The 17,903-nt window shown below is 45.1% G+C and overlaps 1 protein-coding gene across 3 annotated transcripts in view; it reads left to right on the forward strand.

Moving 5' to 3' along the window:
- PLEKHG5 (pleckstrin homology and RhoGEF domain containing G5) overlaps positions 1-17,903 on the forward strand; it is a 123,664-nt gene that overhangs the window by 87,849 nt on the left and 17,912 nt on the right. For all 3 annotated transcript variants that reach the window (XM_029578615.1, XM_029578616.1, XM_029578617.1), the window contains 5 exons: positions 7,883-8,068; positions 14,365-14,535; positions 15,356-15,451; positions 16,730-16,780; positions 17,492-17,641. In XM_029578615.1, the coding sequence (XP_029434475.1) occupies positions 7,883-8,068; positions 14,365-14,535; positions 15,356-15,451; positions 16,730-16,780; positions 17,492-17,641 (654 nt within the window). The remainder of the gene's footprint in view (positions 1-7,882; positions 8,069-14,364; positions 14,536-15,355; positions 15,452-16,729; positions 16,781-17,491; positions 17,642-17,903) is intronic.

Raw genomic sequence — 17,903 nt, forward strand, 5'->3', positions numbered from 1 at the left:
ACAGTTTGTTACGCACCAGCCACCTCCTGATGGTTTTTCCTTGTAAATCTGTGTGTGTACTATTTGAAAATAAAATGTTAGGTGCCCGAGTGCTAAACCCCATCCAGACCCTGCCTCCAAGAACATCCGCATGCAGTGGCACAGTGCCGCTACATGTTACTTCTGCCTGCAGATGGGACAGGCCCTTTCCATTCTACATATGGAAATGCCTTTGAAAGACGCCCTCCTGTTTCTGGAAGCCATGCTGAAGGATTAGTATGTAGATGTGAAAAGTGTGTGCTTGCTTTTTTTTAATTTTTTTCATTTTCATGTGTCTTAGCTGGTGGGAAGGCTTTGTTTAAACCTTTACAAAGTGCACACGTAAGGTCTCCAGTATCCATAGTTTGGCATAAATCACGAAAAATAGTTTTTCTATGTGCAAAGTAGACCTCGCACGCTATCCGCTGACATCTGAGAAATTTTCCTGGGGCTTGGAATGTGACAGGCGGAGAACAGATGGGATGTTTACTTTCTTTAGTGTTAGTAAAGGCAGCTGGCATGCTTTAGAAGTTATTCCCGAAAATGTCTTTTGACTGGGCAGCCATCCTAATGCCATTGGATTCCAGGCGGTGCATACTGGCATTGTGCCACTGAATATTGGGCTCACCTGAACTGTGCTTGCTTTCAAATTCCAAGTTATCGGTCTGAAGTAGGCGCTTTGTTTCCTCGGTGGGGAGCCCTCGTGTACGCTCTCCAGCCACTTTCCCAAGACTTGGGGGGGGGGGGGGGAATAATGTTTTTGTGCTTTACCCTGTTCACTCCCTAAATCTAGGGCTCTGAAACAGAAAACATCCCTTTTAGTAAAACAGTCCCTTCAGAGTTATCTGTTGATTTCATCCAGGGATAGGCTGTCCTGTAAGTGCTTTGTAAAGGGACAATGGGCATTGTGAATGTTGGACTTGAATGTCTGTTGTGCCTCTGATCTGAGACTTTCTAAAGAGAAATAACAGAGCCAGGTCTCTTAGAACTATGATAGTGGATAAAAAAAATGACCACATTTTTTTAAAAGCAGCATAGCTAATCATTTCTTAAGCAAAATTCGTTACAATTTGGTAAGCCATCTGATGGCAAAGAATAATTTTGCATTTTTCATCCTGAAATAATATCTAATGGTTTAGGAGAGATTGGTCTTTCGAGTTTTTGCAAGCTCTTCCAGTTTAGCTATTTCCTCTCCCCTTCCATTATGGGTTAAAAGGTAAGTCTGGGTGCTGCCCAGATGATCCTAATATTCCCCCCAGTTCCCCGAAACTCCATGTATTTGTGAATGGAGGCTCATACAGGCCAATGCATTGAGGTCTGCCTAGTCTGGTGCACAGGTTTACTCGCAGTTCGGTGCGCAATCGTAACATCCGATGCAGCAAGGAGATTAGTGAGTCTGAAAGGAACTTCTTAAACAAAAGCATACCGGATAGCGCCCAGCGCATTTAAATTCCTTCTAAATGACGACATGATGCAGGAAAGTGCGTCCCAAGGCTGGGCACCCAACCCACATCTTTTGACTCCAACTCCGGAGGTGGAGTAAAGTTAACTTAGAGTCAAGGGCTCATGAGAAACATAAAAATGTAAGGTCCCCTTGTTGCAATAAATGTCCTCCTCCTTAGTATCATCCTGACTCTTGAATTTACTGTTTCTGGTGGAGAAAAATAAAAAATAAAAAAAATGCAGTGGTTTTTTTGTTTGGTTTTTTAAATCATCGCTCAGTCTAGATGCCCATAGTAATGGGCGCTCGATATATTAAACTTTAACATTAAAATCAGCAAAGTCTATGAACCTCAGCAAAATAATCAAAAAGAAGCACGATCAAAGCAGACGCTCGCATTGAGTGCCTATTGCAGTGGGCGCCAGATATGCACAATTCTCCCTTAGCACGCTCTTTTTTTCTGCTGCTCTGATTCCACTCCCATTTAAATACTGCATCAGGCACACAGGGGATATGGCTGCGTGCATTGCAAACACGAGCGGCCATATTGGGTGCCAGTTTTTATCGTGTGCCTTATTGCTTCGGCCTGATGGTGCTGTAACCACAGAGATGCCTGCTCTGAATGAGCTGAAAGTCAGAAAAAACTTGAGGAAACTTACTGAACAATAACATCAAATTCTTTGCTTTAAGATTCTGGTTCAGTGCTGGGCAACTCCTCTCATTGAAGGCTATCAACCAGTCAGATTTTCAGAATAATTTTAATGAATATGCATAGACTAGATTTGCATACAACTGAGTTGCATGCAACTCTCTCTCATCCTTATTCATTAGGGATATCTTGAAAATCCAACTGGACCGGAGCTGGCCACCCCTGCCCTGGTTAATGCAAGTCCATGCTTATTTGCCTTTTGTTTGCAGTTAAAATTGCAACAAACTGATGACAAGAAGGCATTCATTACCTGCTTTGTTTATACAAACATTGATTGATTGAATCTCACGGTAATTCTATCCAGTAAATAAAAGTTTCTCAGCACTTTGGTTCCTTGATTCATTTAAAGTGGAAGTGGTGACAGCATGCCTTTATGTCGACTTCCTAATGGGAATAATTCTGTGAAACTGGACCCACCTCCGCCTTTAATGGTGGTCCATTCACCACAGTTCAAATGAAAGATGTCCCAGCTTTAATCCTGTCTCCTACCAGTGATGATTTTATCATCTCCATATTACCCAAAGAATCACTTTGTGGTTAGTGCTGCTTTACAGTGTCTATGGCGGTAGCAAATATCTTTTTCAGTTCTGATTGGCTTCCAAAGGCTCCAGCTTGTATTGCTATCACAGAATGATGGTAGAAGTTAGAAAATGACTTCAGAAAATAATTTTGTAATTTCAATAAGGCACTCGCGTTGTATGTTGTATTGAGAGCTATATGCTGCTTGGGTTTTCGGTTTGTGCCATCCAAAGCACTTCCAAGCGAGCTGAGGTTCTACAGTACTTTACGCCTTGCGGTGCCTGATTGCACAATGCTCATCTGCAGGATGCTGAAACTCATAGGGGTTAAATGAATTGAGCTGCCCAGAAGATTCAGGGTCAGCTAGGAGCCAGGGTAATTTTGGTCTGCTTCAAGTTCAGAATTTTCAGATTCTCCCTAGATTCACTGAAGAAATCGGCCGGATTTGATGATGATATGCTTATTCATGGAATATGAATCAAATTTGCCTGTTGCACATCAGGTGAATCAGCTTGAACCTTAATACAAGTTTGCCAAGGAGCATTGTACATATGATTTCTTATATATACAGTATATATATGCTTTGAAAGTTCTTCAGACTATTTTGGTGAACTATTTGCAAGTATTTTGAACTGGTTAACAAACCTTTTATTTTATTTTAAATTTTCCTATATTTCTAGTGTCAAAGATTATAGAAGAACTGTGTTAGTGGTAATTATTTCATATGTATTGAAAAGGTAATAATGTACTCTTTTTTTTGGTTGGTGCAGCCACCGAGAGAGGTACTGGTTGGTGCTACACTTGGTTTCAGGGTGAGAAAATTTCAGAAACAGTTAACAGCAACTTGGAACTGGTGCTCAATTTAGTGGATCTGGACTGGCCTGGTTTGCATAATTTGCATGCACATGAGTGCTTTTTGCTAGCATGCATGTGTGTGCCCGTTTTAGCTCAGGTTTTTACATATCCAGGCTGGACTCACAAGCAATTGCGCGAGGCAGCAGACACGTGCGTATATGGCCAAGCGTAGTTTCATGTACGTGTGTATCACGTACATGCATATTATGAAATTTGCGTATCTCTACCTTACAGCACATGTGCATGTGTGTGTGCTTATGCACGAATGCATGCAGTGCATTGAAAGTGAGTATTTCAGTGTTCTGAAGATGTGTACTTTTCCTGCCTAGTTTAAAAAGGGACGCATGAAAATGAAGTTGGACTTAGTCATGTAAATTCTGATTTATGCATATGTGAATATATTGTAAAACATGCACGGGTCAAGGAAATCACCAGAAATTATGAGAGTAAGTTGGAAAATATAGGCCGGATTTTAAAAATGTTCATCAAGCCCAGTATCTTATCCCTAACGGTGGTCAAGCCAGGTCACAAGTACCCAGCAGGATTCCAAAAAAATAGTTCCAGTCTTTCTTGCACATAACTAGGGATAAGCAGTGGCTTTTACAAGTCCACATGGCTAATAATGGTTTATAGACTTTTCTTCCAGGAACTTGTCCAAATCCTTTTTAATCCCAGCTACACTAACTGCTTTCACCACATCTTCTGGCAACAAATTCCTCATTTTAATTGTGCGTAGAGTAAAAAAAAAATATTTTCTTCAAATTCTTTTAAATGTTTTATTGTGGTGAAAAGCATAGGATTAGAGAAGAAACTGCAGGGGTGTATCTAAGGTGACGTCAGCTTTGAAACCTGACTCCGTTTCCATCTGCTGGCAGGGGAGCATAAACCCATGGGACCTGAGTCTATCTGGCTACACGCTAGGAAATGAGGAATCTCCTCTAAACGCAAGAAAAAAAATACCAACTCAGCAGGAAGGAAGTAAAATAGCTCCTTACTCCTGAAAACCTAATTCGAAATGACCATGCGCTCTCTATCTCTAGCTCAACCCTTATGCCTTGGGATAGCCAATCCCAGCCAGCTCAGTAGAGAGACTGAAAGGGAATGGAAAATCCCATTGCTGTTACTAGTCCAGATGGTAAAGGGACCCAGGACCATCTAGTGGTGAACCGAAGGGTCGGCCACACTACTAAAGTTTACTCACACTTGGGTGTCTAAATGTGATGCACGCTCTAGGATAAACAAGCTGACATCAGAAGCCGGATGTGTTTCTGAGCATGGGCTGGTCTCTTGCCCTACAGCACTTTTTTTATTGTACCCCTGAATATTAGGGTATTTCACCTTATCCAAAGTATTATGGTTGCTATGTTAGTCCACTTGAACAGGATTGGCTGATATTCTGGGTACCACAAGTAGTAATGGTGCTTTCCGTTTTGCTGTGAAAAAACATATGAGATGCTGTTACCACTGTGCTCATTAAAGGTGCATTTTGAAAGCTGGGCACCCGCCAAAATTGGGAAGTGCGTGTAGGATATGCAGGTGTCCACCCGATTTTTAAAAGCCGCCCACATGCACGCACAAGTCCTGGTGTGCGAATACCTCGCATTGGGTGGAATGTGGGCAGGGCGTGGGCCTTCTGGAGAGATGCGCATGCAGGTACTCATGTGCCCGGGTGCACGCGCGGATCTGTTGCCGCATAATTTACTTCTGCTATGGATGAGGTGTGAGTTTGAATTATTAGATTTACAGGTATCTAGGAAGTGTTTGAGGGCTGTAGACTGGATAAACTGGTGGATGAAATGGTGAAACTGGTCATGGTGTGGACGCACCCCTGTTAGAACATTCCCTCACTTACACGGCTCAAATCAGACATTACGCTGCTGGGCGCCATCAAGCTTAAAATTAGGCGCACAGATCCGTGAGCCTAGGCTATTTTATAACATATGTTATAAAATTGTCACGTCTCTGGGCGCGTGCCATCTCACACGTGTATATGTGTGCCTGCACACCCGTTTCGAAAATTACGGTCCCTAAAGGTAATTTTATATTGGCCCATGTGTACAAAAGCGCACAGACCTCAGTCCTAATTTCCAAAGCTGTCTTGCACGTACACAGGTTCGCTGTGAAAATCTGCGGGGTCCCGTGTACCTTCGAGCATCAGTAGGCACGCACGTTTCTATACCTGCTAGAGAGCTGGTGCAAATGTCCGTGCAAACAATTCCGCCCAGACTTTCAAAAGCCAAAAGTGAACGCGTAAATGATTTCTTCAGGCCCCCAGGAACGCCCCTTTGCAGTATGTGTGAAAATATACGTGAAATAGCTTCTGTGTGTACCTTGACGCATGCAACCCGCCAGAGCAATTTTCATAGAGCCCATTCATGCATATAAAACCACATTTCACGGGTGTACATTTTTTTGACAGTTACCCACTTAATTTTTATGATATTGGCACAGCCCCGCGGGTTCAGTTATTTGAATGTTTCAACACTGGTACAGCTCTATGTCGTAAATTTAGCCAAAAAGACAGCAGCAGTTTTCATTTTCTTTGCTAGCACATTTCCTCCTCCTTAATAATTACCAAAAAATTAAAAGTGGAAGCCTTGTTGTAACTAAGCAGCTTTATGAAACCGGCATAAACTGTACCTTTTACTTTGAGAACTTAGCAGATGTTGGCCACTAAAAATCAGACAAAGTGTTTTTAAGCAGGGCGATGGGTCCTGGTTTTTGGGTTTTTTTTATCATGGGACTTCCATTCCTTCCAGCAGTGTTAGCTTATCCTTCTGCATTCTCCGCTCACTGCCAGGCAGAGGGTCAAACTCGAGCAAGGAATTTCTCATTACCATGACATCACAAGCACCCCTCTCAGTAATGCAATCCGCTTTAATGCTCACAGTCTTTCTCGTGTGTTGACACAATCCCCCCCCCCCCCCCTTTTAGCCTTCACACCATCCCCTCCCCTCCTCCCCACCCCTCCTCCTGCACACTCAGCAAAGATGCGGGGTTAGTGGCGCTGCCCACTGTCTTTTGTGTCTGAACCGCCTTGGACATTGAATGCCGGTTAAGGAAAGGGATATATTTCTATTCTGGCCATTAACCGATTAGAGCCAAGAAGAAGTCAGCATGGTCATCAAGTTGCTAAATCTGGTTCTGCATCAGAGGTGAGGTTTTTTTTTGTTTTTGTTTTCTTTTTTAATTTAGGCTTCTGTGACAGGATGGGCTGTACGGAGAATGCAGCTGCCCGGTTACTGTACAAGTTTGCTTTCATGCAGACGTTGAAAGAGAATTACTCTGGCCTGGGACTAGCTTTGCTAGACCAGGCTGACAATTAATTTTACGTTTTTCCAGGGATTTCTTTCAGGGATTTGGATTGGAGATTTGTTTGATTTGCTGGAGATTCCACTCCAATTAAAGGAATCTCTACTGCTGATGCCTAGGAAATAAAAAAACCCCCAGAGCACACCTGGGACAGAAGTGCTAGGAAACGGCAGCAGATAGAGGACAGAAAACCCGCTGTAGATTCCAGCCCGGTGCTGGACACGTGAAGCTGAGGCACAGGGATGGAGTCGGGACATTCTGGGTTTCTGTAGTACCATGAATAGTCGGTGTCCTGGACTGGCCAGTGAAACTAGTTAAATAGGGGATTAGAATGCCTCAGTTGCCCTCATTTGTGAAAAATCCTCTGAAATCTGGGATGTTCTGTTCACTGCTACAGTTTTTTGTTTTAATCAAGTTTTTTTTAAGACATGAATTTGTAAATGAACCTAACCTGCTCACCTGCTGCATATGTTACTGCTGTGGTAATACTGTTTTTTTCCGCTTTATTTTTTAATGTGATATAGGTTAGGCAATATATATATTTTTTTCACATGCATTGTATAGAATTTTTTTTAAAACCCCTAAACAAAACATAAGGCCTGATTTCCTAAGCATTCCCCCCCCCCCCCCCCATAGACACAGAACGGGAAAAAAGGTTTAGTAAATTGAGCTGAGGTTTGCACTATTATAAATCTGGATGGGACGAACATTTGTTTCTTCTCGCTTTGGATTCTGCAGTGTTATCTATGCATGTCCTCTTCAAATTAACTTGTAATATGCATTCCTGTCCTTGCTCACCGCTGGAGCTGAAGGGTGCACAGCTCCTGAAAGCAAACCTGAAAAGGTATCTTAACATCGTGTTTTTAATCACTGGGATCTTGACTTGCAACTGTTTGTCGTGCTTTTTTCCAGGACTGGTGGAGGTGTGTGGGGGTGTGTGTGTGTGTGTGTGTGTTGTGCTGTCTGCCCAGTCTGCAATTATGGTTCCTACCGTGCAAACAACCAGCCCTCTGCTTTTTGTATTCCAGGCCCCTGGAAGGAGGAGGAAGAACATGACTGAATTCCTTGGAGATGCAAACATCCCCGTGCAGGACTCACTCCAGGCTCTCAGCTGCTCTCTCCCCAACAACGGCGGCGCGGACACCTGGAAGAACCGGGCCGCCAGCCGCTTCAGTGGCTTCTTTGGTTCTGGTACTGCTGGCCCATTTGGAAGGGTAGGTTTTCTTTTTCTAGTAGGGTTGGACAAAGCCTTCGGTTTCTATTCGGGAATGACAGAATCCATTTTTCGGGGATAATCAGAGCTGGCTCTGACCCTTTGGGATTCTCCCTCTTCAGTCCAAATTTTGATTCTGGTGTATGTGAATATTGTCAGATTTGAACTGTTTGAAGTACCAAAAGATGGCGGGATCTTCAGATGCATTGAATATGAATGCAAATATGTGAAAGTCTGCATCCAGAGAGAGTCCAATGGATTGGAACAAAAAGATCTGAGTCTGGCCACCTATGACTCAGAATGATTGTTAATTCTTTTTGTTGTGCAGCCTATACAATGGTGATAAGTATTCAGGTATAAGTCTTTGCCCCAAAAAGCTTACATTCTTAAGTGGGCATCTGAAGGAAAGAGGCTTGGCCAGGATCACAAGGAATGTCAGTGGGAGAAGCAGGGTTTGAATCCTGGTTTCCAGGCTATTGCTCTGACTTCTAGGCCGCTCTGTCTCCTGTCTGAAGAGAGATATTCAGTCAGTTCTTAGCTAGGCTGCTTTGAACCAGCTTTGGGTTCAGGCTGAACTGGGCAACCGATTCCTGATTTATAGCGCTCTCTGATCTCTTTTTGAGACCTCTTGGGGGGTGTGGAAAGGTGAATGACCACTGTGGTAGGAGCTGACTAATGATTTGAACAGAACCTAGAATATGGCAGATAAAGACCACAAGGCCACTGTAGCTGGCTCACTTATCCATAGGCATTATAATACTGACCTTTTGAATTCATCCGCGCTGCCCCAGTGCTGAGGATCCTCTGCGCTGTTGTGCCATACTTTTTTCATTTCAATTACTCCTTTTTTTTTTTTTTTTTTTTGCTGCCTTCACCTCCACTGGAGGCTGTTCCGTGCATCCACCACCCCGGAATAGTCCTTGCCCCTGGTCCGCATTAAACATTTTTCCAGTCAGAGTGCTGTGTTTACTATGTTTAAGTTTTCACCAGGGATGTGCATTCGTTTGAGACAAATGAGATCATTTTTATTTCATTTGTGCACCACCGAAATGAGTGGAGGGTGCCCACAAATAAAACAAACATCTTAGTTTCATTAGTTTGTTTTCCCAGTACTACAATGAGACGAGAAGTACAGCAACCAAGAAATTCATGAATGAAATAGTAACCAGCACAGAGCTGAGGTGGGACAAGAGGGGCAAATAGACAGGACAGCTTTAAGGTGAAGCTTCCCTTTCCTGACTATAAACTTTGGTTGTCCTGCAGGCGTTCTGCCTTGGTACCATCCATGTCCCTGTTGCTACACCTTAGGAGTTTTGCTGCCACTTTTCCTTGTCGCTGTACGTCATGCACTACCCCTTGGGGGTTGTGTTTCCACTCTTCCTTGCTGCTACATCCCTTATGCTAAACCTTGGGGGGGTCTTGCTGCCACTCTGCTGTGCTGCCATTGCCCATACTGCACACCTTGGGGTGTTCTTGCCACCAGGCTGCATAGGACTCTGCACCTCCCTTTGAGGTCTTCCTTCTACTCTGTCCTGTTTTGTCCTTTTGTAAGTGCCTGGGTTTTTTTTTTCTGCCATCTTTGTCCCCCCTTCATGGTGCCTTACCATACTATTGACACTCTTAGTGCCACTTTGCCCCTGTCGTGCTGCCTTTGGGGGTTCATGCCAGTGTTTTTGGTGTCCTGTTTTGAAGCCTCGGGGTGTTCTTCCAGTGCTGGTACCCTTTTGCCCCTTCACGGTACTTTAGGCTATACATTCCCCTTTTAATGTCACGTTGCCACAGTCTTGGTGGCTTGGGTTTCTCTTCCCTCGCTGATGATTTCAACCCAATTTTGAAGCTCAAAATAGGCAGCATTGCTTGCCCCGTTGACTTTAATGGGAAACGAAAATGCACCAAACGAATGGAGGTGACCTATAAAACAAATAAACCAATATAAAAAAGTTGCCTTTGTACATGCCTACTTCTCACACATCGGGGAGGTAAAGTTTCAGATGTGAGCGCTCTGATTACCCGACACCCTTTTCCCCTCTCATATAGTTGAGTTAATCTGGGTTGCTTATGGATCAAAAGGGGAACACACAAGTCTCTCTGAGCCATGAGTTGCCTTTTGTTTTATTTAGACAAGGAGGGTGAAAGTATAATTGCAGGTGATAACAAGCAGCCAGTGACATTTTGTCAGTTTTCAATTTGATCTTGCGTGGGCAGTTGCCTGTGAAAGCAAAACAAATGGCTTATGAAATGTCTTAACTTCAAAGCGGATAACCCACACGGTGGCACCGTTAACAAAAAAAGAATCATTAATTTCATTTCTATCTGCGCCTTGTTTCTTTTGCTTGCAATAGTCTGCTTTTCAAATGCGGTCTTGTAATGAGTAACAGATGTTAATTCTGCTATTTAACTCCGCAAGAGCCAATCAGAAGGGCTTAGACAAAAGAATCTGTTTTAAAAAAAAGAAGATTGGATAGAAGCCCATATTGGAAGTGCGATTGAGTAAGGATTTCGGCTGAGCAAGCCCTGTGATACCAGCAGAACTGTTGCTGGCCCCCTCGGTCAGTCAGAGTTGAAGGTGGAGGGGTTAATCCTCTTTCATACTGAAACCAGATGGGAGGCAGGAACCCCCCTCGGGTGTTATGGCTGGACAGTCACCCTACAGTGAGGCAGCTGCACAGGGGTGGCTGCAGCATCTTAATTCTGCAGCTGTCAAAACAGCGCCTGCATAGCACACTGGCACCCCTCCCTTATCCCCCCCCCACAAGCCTGGTGCCCACCTTCCCTGGTGTCTTGCCCACCTTTGCTGATGATCCTGAATATCAGCTCTCCAGAGGACACAGTGCCTTTTAAACTTTGAATCATCAAACTAGTCTTTCAAGAGTGGATAATTTTTGGGTGCTAGGTCACTCATATGCCCGGGACCTGACTGGAGAAGCCACCACTGCTGCTTTAGCCAGTCCCAGGCCCAACAGGAGGAGGTGCTGCTGTGAACTGGGACTGCTCCGTGCCGCCAGAGAAGACTGGTTGCGGGGAGGGATGAGAAACAATAAGAAAAAAAAGAAAAGAAATCTAAAGTAAGACTCAGGAAAACAAAAACATTCTAAAAATGACAAAATAAGGCATGAAAGCAAGAAAAAATAACCCAAATAAGCAAAAAAAAATGTCAGCAAAAAAACAGAAACTTAAAAAAAAAAGCTGAAAAAGGCAAACCAACAAAAAAAAAACCCTTAAGTTGAAAAAAAACAAACAAAAAAAAGTTAAACAAGCAAGAAAAATGTGAGAAGGAAAACCATTCTTTTGCCCTGTTTCCTAAAACTTTTAACTACTGCTCAAGATTGCTAAACACTTTTCCACACCTGTTATCTTTAGGATGTGATTGATTTTCTCCCCCCTCATTTTATATGTATTTTATAGTTTTTATCTTTTGGATGGACATTTTTATTTTCATTTGTTTTAAAAAAAAAAATTTGCTTTGCTTTTAGCATCATATTTATTTTTCCTGTTTTTCTCTTATATATGTGACTTTCTTAATAATTTTTTTTTCATTTCTGTTTTTGGATTTTATTGGTCTTATTATTTTTATTTATTTATTTATTTTATTTTTTTATTTTGTGAATCCTAATATGTCTCTCAGCATGTCAATGTCAATATTTAGAATTTTTGTTTAATGTGTTTTGCTTCCCTTGGCTCTTTCTATTTTGCAAAACTTGGAAGTGTGCAAAAACAGTCCACAAGAGTAAATCTGCTCTGATTAGGTCTAAATATTCCCAATTACCTCTGTCCTCAGTTCCGAGCATCATCTTTGCAGTCTGAAAGGAGAGAGAAGGGGGACTTATGATGAGACATTCAAACATCTCAAAGATATTAATGCATAAGATGCGAGCATTTTGCAATGGAAAGGAAGGTCATAACGTAAAGCTCCAAGGGGTAGATTCAAGAGTAACATCAGGAAATAATTCTTCACAGAAAGGGCCAATTGGGGAGGCTAAAACAGTAACAGAATTCATGAAAGCCTGGGATAATCACAGATGGATCCTTGATTGAGAACGGGAAGTGGAAGTAAAGCTAGAGATCACGTGGCGGTGGTGGTGGTGGTGGTGCCACAGGAAGTGAATCGGGCAGGCTAGCAGGCATGTTACTGCTGCATTCACCCTGACTGCCAGCAGCAAGACTCTTGAGGAAGGTTAGGGCACGTGCATTGGCCCGTTAGGATTAGGTTCCAGAGACTGCTACAGAATTTCCAGTTTCGGTTTTGTTGCTCCATAAATGACGCACAAAGGGGCGGATTTTCAGAGCCCTGCTCGTGTAAATCCACCCAAAACCGGGCGGATTTACGCGAGCAGGGCCCTGCGCGCCGGGAAGCCTATTTTACATAGGTCTACCGGCGTGCGCAGAGCCCCGGGACTCGCGTAAGTCCCGGGGTTTTTGGAGGGGGCGTGTCGGGGGGCGGGCCCGAACCGCGCGGCGTTTTCGGGGCGTGTCGGGAGCGTTCCGGGGGCGTGGCTACGGCCCGGGGCGGCCCGGGGGCGTGGCTGCGCCCTCCGGACCCGCCCCCAGGTCGCGTCCCGGCGCGCAGGAGGCCCGCTGACGCGCGGGGATTTACGCCTCCCTCCGGGAGGCGTAATCCCCCGACAAAGGTAAGGGGGGGTTTAGACAGGGCCGGGCGGGGGGGTTAGGTAGGGGAGGGGAGGGGAAGGTGAGGGGAGGGCAAAGGAAAGTTCCCTCCGAGGCCGCTCCGATTTCGGAGCGGCCTTGGAGGGAACGGGGGTAGGCTGCGCGGCTCGGCGCGCACCGGCTATACGAAATCGATAGCCTTGCGCGCGCCGATCCAGGATTTTAGCGGATACGCGCGGCTCCGCGCGTATCTACTAAAATCCAGTGTACTTTTGTTTGCGCCTGGAGCGCAAACAAAAGTAGGCTATTCGCGCTCGTTTTAAAATCCGCCCCAAAGGGAGGATCGTGTTCCTTTCCATTGGCTTCACAAGCCGGGAGAAACACAAGTTGCTGAAAGATCTTTGATTGGAAATATATAAAAACAAACCCCCTTCATCCCTTCCCCCTGACACCCCCCAAACAATTTAGAGGAAACATTTTCTCTCATCTGCAAGGCGCCCTTTTGTTCTGCTCGTTGTCTGCACTTCGCCCTCTCTCTCTCCCTGGTGTCGTGCTTTGCGCTCCCTGTCTGCCAGGTGCCACTTCTCGGCCCCTCGCCCATTCGGCCCCTCGCCCCGCTCGAGCCAGCTGGGGAGCACAGTCCCCCTGGGCCCTCCTCCCCAGCATCTTAGCGTGAGCTTCGCAGGCAGCGCCGTCGTCCTAACAAAGCAGGGGAATCCCTGGAATCTTGGTGTTGTCCCTGGTCCCCTCTGCTAATCGCATTGGCTCTGCCGCCTCTCATTTGCATTCATTGTGGCTCCCCTGCTTGCATCCTTCTGTGTGTGTGTGTGTGTGTGTGTGTTTACAATCTGTGTCAGAAAAGCCAGGCAGCACTTTCGGTCAGCAACAGCGTTTGCAAAAAAAAAGGCATCTTTTGGGTAAGTGATTGAAAAACATGAAGATCCCTCTTCCTGTTGTGGTGATTTGATTTCTCCTGCGAGGATGGGTTCGGAGGAGGACCATCGGGGGTTTTAAAAGAGAGATTATCCCCATAAATGAGCACTGTTATCATGTAGCAGGGGGAGACTGTTAGAGGATTGGTGTCTGTTTCTGAGCTTGCTTCTTCCCCGCAGGGCAGTCCCAGTATCGCAGCACTACAAGGAAAGTATATTTTTTAAAAAGGAAAGGTTGGGGGGGGGGGGGGGGTGTTGTGTTCATCCTGGCTGTTTCCTCGTCCTTCTTTTGGACTCCCAGCACAACTGGGATCAGGGTTGGGATCTGCTGCCGTGAGGATCTGTTTGGGAGTACCTGGGGAATTATTCCCCTGCTTTATATCCCGCCCTCCCCGCCCTAACGCACTTTTATTTACCGCGGTAACCGACGCAACGGTCCTCGGGCCGGCGGCCATGCCGCCAGGGCGTCCTCCAGATCTCTGCAGTCACGGGCCCCCCCGAGTCTGCCGCTAGATATCGCAGCTGTGACTTATTTCACCTGTGAACGGCAGAAAGCCCGACCCTGCGCGCTTCAGAAGGAAGCCGTCCCTGCTCCAGTGTCCGCGCAAGGAAGTTTTCTTCTCCTCCTCCTGTCGAGATTTCTGTTGCAGTCGTGATGCGTCACTTTGTTTTTTTCCCTTCTTTCCTCCCCCTCGCTTCGGCACTGAAGGATGCAAAGCCCCCTTTAAACCTTTTCTCTTTTTTTTCTTTTCTTTTCTAGGAGCTGGACAGAATGGAGCAGCTGGAGAGCAGGCTGCATGCGTACACCATGTTCGGCCTCCCCAAGCTGCCGCAGCAGCTCTGCTTTGATCAAGATTCGTGGGAGGAGGAGGAGGACGACTCTGACCTGTGTCTTGAAGGCAGCTGGCAGGAAATTATTGAGGCTCCAGAGGTAAATGCCTCGTCCACATGTGTGTGTGTGTGTGTGTGTGTGTGTGTGTGTGTGTGCGCATTACTTATGTACATGCCCACATCGAGCAGAATTTTATGAAAGGCCATTTCTAGGCATTCCTTTAGGTTAGGTTCACCCTTGCATGGTGAAGGCCCATAAACTTCATTATAGCAAAATAAGGCACTCTAGGGATTGGAGGCAGGGAGGTGGTCTAGCTGCTTAAGGACACACATCACGCACCATACACAGACACGTACATATATATACACACACACACACCACACAAGCGCGTACATGTACACACATATACACAAGCGTACAAAATCTGTCTCAGGGCTACCGTTGCCTTGCTGACAGAAGCATGCACATAATTGTACTCATGATTTGTTTGATAGTCTTTTGGATTTTATTGGCACTACAGCAACCAGGTAATACTGTACCAAACACATGGTTAGGAGAATCTAAAAATGCATGCATATTATTTTCCTTTGTCTTTATTGAATCATGTTTGCATGCATGCACTCTGCTAGTTTGGTAAGAGCTAAGGATGCTTGTTTGTTTATTAGGAAGCACATGCAGTGTATAGTCAGTCCTTTCAGAGGATTTCCGGTACCACTGTGCAGAAACGAATCAAAGCCCTCTTTCTCGGAAAGGTCGTTTCTCTCGGGCATGTCTGTAAATAACCCTGTCAGCTGATGAGAGGGAGTTGCAGACTGGTGTCTTGATGTTGTGTGTGGGCTATGACTGGGCACAGAGCAGAGTGCAGGTCCTCGGTAGGGTCCCTAACGCCTGGCTGGGTTCTCATGCTTTCTTCCTGCAGACGTTGACCCGTCGGCAGTGCCATCAGCAAGAGGCCATTTGGGAGCTGCTGCACACAGAGGCCACGCACATCAAGAAGCTGAAAGTCATCACAGATGTGAGTTTTTCCAGCTGCTGGTTAAATGAAAACGCAAGCCATTTTTCCCCCAGTGCTTTTTACTGACTAGTTGCCTGTCATGGGCTCCGCTTTCCTCCCGTTTTTCAATTCCTGAGTGATGTTTCACATTTTCTATTTCTGCTTTCTAACTTACGGCACTAGGAGTTGAACTTTCAGGCCTCTCCCAAAGGGATTAGCACTGAAATGAAAGAACAGCTTCCTTATCTGAGCTGCTGTAGTTTTAAAAAGATCAATACCCTCTTTTTCAGTCTGCTCCTTCATGTCACTTTTGTTACCCAGTTAGCCTGGATACAACAGAAGAAAAAGTGCTTTAACAAAACTGAGCACCCATTTATTTAAAAAAAAAAAAAAGCATCTAAATGGGGACTCTTGGGATTGCAGGTGTTGAAAGTTCGTTTATTACCTTAGGTTAGGTGCAGTATGAGATTGAAACAACCATCGTTTGTCTGAGAACGATGCTAACCAGATTCCCAGCCAGGATGGTGACTTGGTGTATGGTGGAAGCTGCGACAGTGACAGGGTAGAGTAATCAAGGGATGACCCGGAGGATGGGCTTGACAAACTTGGCTGAAGTAGACGGGGTTTTCCTAGCTAGGGGAGCTGCACCTTTGTCTCAGCGGTAGAGTCCGGATTCTAGAGCCAGAAGGCTCAGATCTCAACGTTCCTGCTTAGGGAAAATAGGCTGTGGCCAGCGTGGCAGGCCCAGTGTGCGAGGAACCTTCTCTAAAGTCCAGTGCTGGCATTTCCTAGCTATTGGGGAAGGGGATTGAAGAACCTGACACAGGTGGACTTCACTTGCCAAAACAGAACTCATGAAGGCTTCGGTTGGGTGCTACCTTTTGCAGGGTTTGGCATTCATTGTTTACTTTTGTGCCACCAGAGAGCTCGTTATGACCTTTGCAAGTATGGTAGGCCATGATCCCAAGACTACCCAGCCTTCTGCGAATAAGGATAATGGTAGCACCTCCTAGAGGTAGACCATCATAGAAAGGAAAGTAGTTTTATGACTGCTTTTTGCTGAATTAAGGTATAACAGCAGTTTGACTTTTAAGGAACCTGTAATGTTATTTTTTAAATTTAATTTCAATCATTATCTTAACTGTCATATACTAGATTTCTTTAAGTCGGAAATATAAAGCACTGACGGAAGCTGGATTTTCCAAACAATATTCTTGTACTGATAAGCACCATTGCCAGCCACACTACATGGGTAACATCAAACAAACGAAATCTCTCTTCTGTGCTTTTTCCTTACAGCTGTTCCTTTGTTGTCTAATAAACCTACAGGAATCTGGGATCTTGTGTGAGGTAAGGAAGGATTCAGATTTCACCTGTGTGAAAGGAGATCGAGGGATGTGCTTAAAGGGGGGGGGGCATGCTGCTGGGAAGCCCACTGACCTTCTACCTGATTTTCAAACGGAAAAATACGCACAAGCTTTGCCTTGGTAAACTGCTCACAGGTAGAAAAGGATCTGCGGACTTTGCACTCCCCCCCCCCCCATCCCTAGAAAACAGTGTGTGAAGATTTGAGTATCTCATCTCCACGAATTGCTTTCCACCCCTGCCCCAAAACACACCCCAGAAACTTCTGGCTAAAGGTGTACTTGCTATGAAACCCCCCTCCCCCCCCCCCCTCCCGTGGGCTTTTAGTGAGTGAAGGTGATTTTTCCGACAACCAATGTACCCGAATGCTAGGCTTTCCAAATTATCCTCCCAAATTGTTTTATTAGAACAGAGTCTCTCAGAGTGGGATTAGAACCTAGCGATAGCTTCTGAACTCCTCCGAGTCGTCTCCCCCCGCCTTAGGGTCTCCTTATGGAGATGTTTTATTTTTATTTCTAAACATGTAAACATCTCAAAAAGGGTTCAAGAGTCTAGAATGTAATGTACAGCTTTTACTATTGGCACCGGACGCCCTGTTTCAATAATCTCAGCCTGTTCCCTTCAGCATGGTACGGTCTCCATAATCCTGAAACACATTCTGTTGCTAACCCCATGATGCCCACCTTTCTTGCCCAGGTTGAACCTGACAGGTTGTTTAGTAACGTCCAGGAGATTATCCAGCTGCACAAGACCCTGTGGTGCAACGTCATGATGCCCGTGCTGGAGAAGGCAAGGAAGAGCAAGTCCCTGTTGAACCCTGTTGACTTCCAGAAAGGGTTTAAAACGGTAAAGATTCCGGTTTGTTTTGATAACGTAGTGTGACGGTTTGTCTAGTGTGTGGAAATAAATGTCAAGGAGAATAAAAATACCCAAGATGTTACCTTTTTTTTTTTTATTTGTTGACCTGTACTTCCATGGCGTTTTATTGAGAAGTTAAAATATTACTACAGATGCACTCTGTTGGTTGCAGAATCAAAGTTGGCAGTTGAGGTGGGGAGGATCTGTGCAAAAACCATCGTTTCAACAGGTCAAAGGAACAGGCCCAAGC

The sequence above is a fragment of the Rhinatrema bivittatum genome, chromosome 15 (genome assembly GCF_901001135.1).
Source record: "Rhinatrema bivittatum chromosome 15, aRhiBiv1.1, whole genome shotgun sequence".
In the NCBI taxonomy this organism is placed as follows: domain Eukaryota; kingdom Metazoa; phylum Chordata; class Amphibia; order Gymnophiona; family Rhinatrematidae; genus Rhinatrema; species Rhinatrema bivittatum.